The sequence below is a fragment of the Echinococcus granulosus genome, assembly GCF_000524195.1.
Source record: "Echinococcus granulosus chromosome Unknown EG_S00011, whole genome shotgun sequence".
NCBI lineage: Eukaryota > Metazoa > Platyhelminthes > Cestoda > Cyclophyllidea > Taeniidae > Echinococcus > Echinococcus granulosus.
In genome coordinates, this window is record NW_020170391.1 from 1,526,296 (window position 1) to 1,533,234 (window position 6,939).

Genomic DNA, 6,939 nt, shown 5'->3' on the forward strand with positions numbered 1-6,939 from the left:
TCGATGCGTTGCCTGTAATGTGTTAGTGCTGTATTTTCTTCACAACTACTCATTTTTCAAACCAAAACAGTTTAGTTCTTTAATTTGCAGTATGCACTCCTGGTATCGCATTTGTTAGAATTAATGTAGAAGGAAGTGAGGTGTAGTTTTGAGACTTCTCCTCCTAGCACTACGTTGCCGGGTATTCTCATAAAGCGTTTGTTAAGATCTGGTGCTGCTTAGTATTGTTGGTATGTTTGCATTGTGTCATTTTTCAACAATTTAGTGTTCAACGGAGCACCGTCAGATCCAGGAATGCTGTGTCCCGGGGAGGATTGTGAGTCTTTTTAAAAAGGCCTATTTTAAAGTTTTTTCCTGCCAAATCAGCAAATTTTGTCCTGTCTTCCCCAATTTTTCCGTTTAATTTCTCAAATATAGTCAAAATGTATCGCCGCGGTGCCAAACGTTGGAACAAGAAGTTTTATTATCTGAAGGGTCATAATTTTCTCGCTCGACGTTTTAACAAAGTGCGTTTTCCTCCAAAGCTTTTACTTTGGATATTTTTATCGCATTATCTAATCATGGGTCCGATTTTCATGTCTTTGGGAATCATTAGCACCTTAACAGGCTTTGAAAAAGGATTCTTGATTAATTTTTTGAGATTTTGTGACTCTCACGCTTGTCTATTGATGCTGATTCCTAATCGATTGTTGTATATTTTTACGAGTCAGCGGGATTACTACTGACCGTCAACTTTACCTGTTTCCTGGATTCAATTATTTACGAGTTGCATGTGGATGTCTCCCTTTTTTTGGGCTGATGAAGATAGTTAATGATATTGTATTGTTGCGGATAGAATGCATTGTGCGCCTACTGCGGTGACAGAATATGGGGGCTGGGACAGCAGGGTTATAAGTGCAATGCCTGCAAACTACTTATCCACAAGCGCTGCGCTCCCTCCGTCGACTTTTACTGCGGCGAGGTCCCACCCACTCACGAGGTTGTGCGGCAGCGTCCTGTCACTGTCAGTAGTGCTGGGACTGAGGGTAAGTTGACCTCACTGAATAGTGCGAGGTTTCGATATAAAGTAGCCAGCTCATTCCAATGGTCTTACTCAACATTTCCGTTTGGTACCTAAACAAGCTAAGGGAAAATCTAAAATAAGAGTAGTTGATTGTAGGCTACATCTAAGACCTTTTTTGCAGCTTGCTTATTTTTAGTCGCAGCTACTCTCAATATACTCATATCCTGAACATCATTGATTTCCTGCTCCCAGTACAGTATCTGTACTCTATAACCTCTTCCTATTTTCAGAAATGCTTGTATCTGATGGAATTCAAAACAACGCTTTTGTGTCATCAGTGAGTCTTGAGCGCATATTTTTTTATGCTATTACCTTCTCCAATGAATAGTTCTTCTTGAGGTTATAAAAACATGTGGGGGCAAGTATTTACGTCAGTGGGGTTGCATTGACTTTGAGAATACAAATCTCTGCTTGAAATATATTTTAGTTATTTGAGAAGTCCCTTAATTAAGTTACTTACCGAATAATCTTGTTATGGAACCATCCACTCACCCTCTTAGATCCCCTACTGTATTGGAATTATTCATCGAAATCTGCCTAAATTATTCCAGCTAGGCTACTTAAGATGACGAAATAATTTGTATTTGAGAACCATTCTTAACCTTCTATCTGCAATATTGAAGGTGGTGAGTTAGCTGTGCATACCAGACCCAGAACTATATGAGCTTTAGCCAGTGTGAATTTTAAAGCAGCCAAAGAATGCTTATTAGCGACTATTCTGTTTACTCTTTTCATTTTTTTATAATGGAGGGTCGTGAAATGGGCCGTGGCGGCGCTTCAGAGCACAAGAACAAGCAGCTGGCCAAGGTGGAGGGAGACGGTGTAGTGATTCCGCAAATCCCCGTCAAGTCTGAGCAAGTAGGCTTAGAACATTTCAAACTCCTCCGCGTAATCGGTCGTGGCAGCTACGCAAAGGTCTTCCAGGTAGAGTACAAACCCACCTCCAAGATCTACGCGATGAAGGTCATCAAAAAGGAGATTATCACTGACGAGGAGGTGAGATCTCTATCCCCTCTTTCCCTTGCTATAACCTTACTATAGTACCCCAGCCTCAAATTATCGGTGATTTTTCATCTCTAATATTGTCCTTGGAGTTCTGTTTGGAGATGTTTCCTGCTGATGCCTTTCTGTTTTTACATTTTTATAATCCGTGCCTATTTCTCCTTTAGGATATTGATTGGGTTCAAACCGAGAAGCATGTCTTCGAAATTGCTAGTAATCATCCTTTCTTGGTGGGCCTTCATTCCTGTTTCCAAACTCCTAGCCGGCAAGTTTGATTTTGGTTAAGTTTCGAGCGGTACTTCCATTGCGATTAAGCGCAGCGGTGTTAGCTTATGAAACGCTTTTCTAAGCAGGTTCGGAGGCAGCTTTTTGCGTGGGCCACTGTCTAAAAGTTCATTGCGTTCATCTTGTTGTTCCACGGTACTCCTGGTCTGCTCTCGGTGAGCACACTGTGGTGCGTGCGATGCAACCATAGTAATAGCCAATTTCTCTCGTTGCATGGGTGCGCGTGCCACTGAATCTGCGCTAGTCACGATGACTTTCGCATGAGTGTGCGTGTGCTCTGGTGCGTGCTTTGACACCTACATTACTGCATGAGAACACTAATTGTGCACTCACTCTTCCCGATCCAGGTTGGAATTGGCTGTAGCACCAGTTATTCCTAGAGGTATCTTAAGGTACCTGTTTGGAAGCAGGTTTGGGATAAACAGTAGACAACGATTTGGAGACTACTATCCGAGGGGAATATGAGCATAACTCTATTAGCGCGACACCCAAATAGGAGAGACGACAATAAGGCTTGTGTAGTTAGATATACTTTTTAAATAAATGCCGTTCTGTCGCGTTGGTTGTTATTGGTGGTGTTAGGAGTTTGCTTTGTGATTGTCGGTCCCGGCGACTGGCTCGATAGTGCCAACTTCGACCATGATTGCAAGCCACGAACAGCAGCAAAGTTTGTATGATGTTCCACATCTGACCTGCACGTCCAGCACTACTGTGCGGGTGAATACAGCTTACCATCTTGGGCCTTAAAATGCGCTACGATGAGAGTGCGTGTTGGCAATGCTGGGGCAACCCCAAATCGGTCGCCTCTTCTGTGCTTGTTAATGTTCACTAAATTAAAAATTTTGAAAGTGGTATTAAGAAGGCATGCTTCATACATCACATTACAACGTTTTCTCATTAAGTTGTTTCAGTAAACACCTTTCACACCGGGTGCAAGCGTGATAAGTGGCAGTTTGCAGGTTGTTGTGTCATTCGTCGAGTAGTATATTATTTACTGAGCTCTTTCATGCAATGTCTTGATTTTGCGCGTAAGCTACTGAATAAATTCAATTATTTTATTCAGGTCAATCAGATTAGTTTCGACTTGAGGTGCTGCCAGCAATAAGTGTTTAACATGCAATTATCCTACCAGATAAATGAAATGTAGCGCAAAGAGGCTGATTTCACATTAATCATATGTGCAACCAGGCTCTTTTTCGTGATCGAGTTCATCAACGGGGGGGATCTGATGTACCACATGCAACGCCAATGTCGCCTGCACGAAGACCACGCAAAGTTCTACGCTGCTGAGATCTGCATTGCTATGAACTTCCTCCACGAGCGTCAAATTGTCTACCGCGATCTAAAGTTGGACAACGTCCTCATGGATCTCGAAGGCCACATCAAACTCACCGATTATGGCATGTGTAAGGTCAGCTTCATTCATAGTGTGCGGTAAATTTTATTTATACTAATGACACCGGACATTCCCAATGCATTATTTTGAATTGGGCAAACATTCAGTTCCTGTGATGGTCAAGCAACATAATTGCGAGTGAAGTTGCACACTATAATCCATCCTTTCTATAGCTTAGGCGCCAATGCTTTTGCATCATGGTTGTCCTTGCTTCCATTCTACTTTCCCAAATGAGCGATTCATCTGGTTTGTCTAACTCTACAGTTTAACCGTATTTATTTTGCAATTGCTTGTTCAGAATCCTAAATGTGCTTTTTGATGAATATTCACCAGCAACATTAGGAAACTTAACTGTTTTTCAAACCAAATTCCTCTTCTTCCCATTTTATAAAAGTGGCTAAGCCGATTTGCTGACAGTCAATTTCATCCAACTGCCATACAGCTGAGGTTGCTCCTTAATTTACCTAATCTAAGCGACTAATGCCGACGCTTCGACCCTAAACAGGAGGGCATCTCTGAGACGAACCTCACTTCCACCTTCTGTGGCACTCCGAATTATATCGCGCCTGAGATTCTTCGCAACGAAAGATACAGTACGTAAATTTTGCATATGTGCCTGTGTTTACCTTTTTGACTCCCACTGAAACAGACGCGACTTATGGACGGCGATTGTGCCATATACCATCATTGAGTGATTGCGCCCAATTTCTTCCTCCCTCCCTCATGTACCCTTCCCACCACTCGACTTTATTGCAATGTTTAAGTCAACTTCAAGAGGGGCTTCCTCATTCAATAACGTGCTTCAAATAATACAACGATGTCTTGATAGGGCTTCCAATGCTCACCGTTACCTACTTGAAAGCATGTTCTAATCTACGGGCGAGGAACAGTTTAAGGTCCCGTTGTCATTATTCACTTAATTCATCCGCATGATTTTCTCTAAGTTTATTGCTTACCGGTGGCCTAATTAAAGCGATTAGTATTACCTACCTTTCATAATCGACTCTACAACGTGTTTTTTCACTTGAACAAGATTTTACTCCACGGTGTAGTGTGGATCACCATGCTTTGCAGGTTTCAGTGTGGACTGGTGGGCTCTGGGCGTACTGATGTTTGAGATGGTCTCCGGGCGATCTCCATGGGAGGGTATCGGATCTTCCAACAACCCCGATCAAAACACCGAGGAATACCTCTTTCAAGGTATTGCTCACCACTTTAATCTATTTTCATCAAACACCTCACGATAAATATCTTTACTTGATATTTCCCTCACCACGTCACATCCCTTTGTACTTAAAGGTCCACTATTTAATTGATCTTAACATTGCTTGATTGAAAATTTGATAAAATATGGATACAACGCTTTTAAATTTGTCAATATTTTAAGGAGTCTGTTCTCAATGCTGATGTGTTATGTTGAGCTTGTTTTTCTGAATTTGGGCTAATTAAGGGCAGAGACGACCGTGTTTTTGTAAAGTGCAATCTACTGAATAGTCTCATATACTCTGTGCACTGTTAGTGCTTTTTTCTCCTTCAGTTATCCTCACCAAGCCCATTCGATATCCCCGATCTATTTCAGTGAAAGCCAGCAATATACTTCAGCGGTTCCTCAATAAGGCAAGTTGATCTGAAGCCGACACAAGTGCCTAAATTTAATGCATTGGATTAGATTTATGTTAGGTGATGTACGTTAGCAAGCATTTTCTTAAGCACTGACCGTCTTAACGTCTGATTTATGTGGCTACCTCTTTAATTGATAGCAGAAGGGCCAATACTTTTTACGAAGCCTGTACTAAGTCCATGAGGGAAGATTTGGTTGCGAATGTGGTATGATTGTAGGATCCCACAGAGCGCCTGGGCTGTGCGCCAAATTCTAACTTTGCGGATATCCAGAATCAGCCTTTCTTTGCCTCCATTGACTGGGTGGCGCTCGAGCAGAAGCGCGTGCAACCTCCCTACCGACCGGAGGAGACGGATGATTACAACCTCATCCATTTCGATCCCACCTTCACCAATGAGAAAGTCTGCTTCACCCCCGACGATCCGTTAGTCTCTCTCGTTTACCCTTTTTCCTAGGACCTAAGCTCCTTTTTGGTACTAGTATGGTATTAAGTACTCTTGTAGGAGGTGCTCATACATTCTAAATTAATCCTTGCTCTGCGGGGTTGCAGTAATGATCTAATGTCCTAACAACATGAGCAGGTGTTGCAATTTCTTTGGGTCGGTGCCCGTATAGCGCTGAATTCTGATTTTACTCTTTGACTTGCCCTTCTTTTGCAAATTTTCGTTCAATGAGACGCTAACTGTCTCCACCCGACTAAGGTTAAATTAGTTTATGAAATCTACGATTACCGTCAATTGTAGGAGTTGGAAAAGTTCCATTGTCAGCTATTTTGCTTAAGCCAAGTAAATGATGGAATTAGGTCTACTTATTTCGTAAGATTAAACTTTCCCAACATCAACGTTTGTTTTGCAGCGAAGTTATCCGAGCAATCGACCAATCAGAGTTTGATGGTTTTGAGTACCTCAATCCTTTGCTAATCAAGACCGCGGAGACAGTTTGAATTAGCAATTCTCCCCCCTCCTTCTCCCTGACCTCCACTCAGTCACATATCAATCCCCTTCTCCCACTCTCCCCACTCCACTTTCGCATTACACTGCTGCGACTCTCGCTACCACCATTGGTTGTAAGCAGACAAGGCACCCGTCCTAAGCACTACCACTAACGCCCTATCATGTGTTCTTTTTCTCTCCGAAGTGATTTGCGCGGTCACATGTTGAGCCGCCTCATCCAAACCCTATAATTTTATTGCAAATCTGCTCCTGACAAGACTAGCTGGACAAATCTACGCTGTTTTTTTATTAACATCTTATTAGACCTAAATCAACACCGATTCACATTTTTTCTCATTTTCCATGGGAAGGAGTGGGATTTCCCCCCTAGTTACTGAGGCCTACATTTATTCCCCTCGCCCGCAGCAAGACGTTGCACACCAGAAAAGGGGTGCGCGTCGAATCATCTTTTTAGGTCTAGAAGAAACCCCAGAGACCACTTGTTGCATTTATGAATTATTTTGAACGTCTGTGCCAACAATTTTAGTCAGTCATCAAGAGGTGAAATATTAAGATGACTGAATTAATGGAAGGCGTTAAAGACGGTGATGTGGGATATGGTAATAATGTGCGTCGCTCC

General features: G+C 42.4%; 1 protein-coding gene across 1 annotated transcript; it reads left to right on the forward strand. All coding sequences in view use genetic code 11, as the record gives it.

Moving 5' to 3' along the window:
* Positions 1–422: 422 nt before the first annotated feature.
* On the forward strand, positions 423–6,310 carry EGR_02537 (Protein kinase C iota type; the record flags this gene model as incomplete). Its single annotated transcript, XM_024491786.1, has 11 exons — positions 423–506; positions 836–1,025; positions 1,294–1,340; positions 1,814–2,059; positions 2,233–2,295; positions 3,558–3,761; positions 4,252–4,339; positions 4,821–4,946; positions 5,284–5,324; positions 5,586–5,791; positions 6,223–6,310. 11 exons carry the CDS (start codon positions 423–425, stop codon positions 6,308–6,310), a joined length of 1,383 nt encoding a protein of 460 aa, XP_024353937.1.
* Positions 6,311–6,939: the final 629 nt, after the last annotated feature.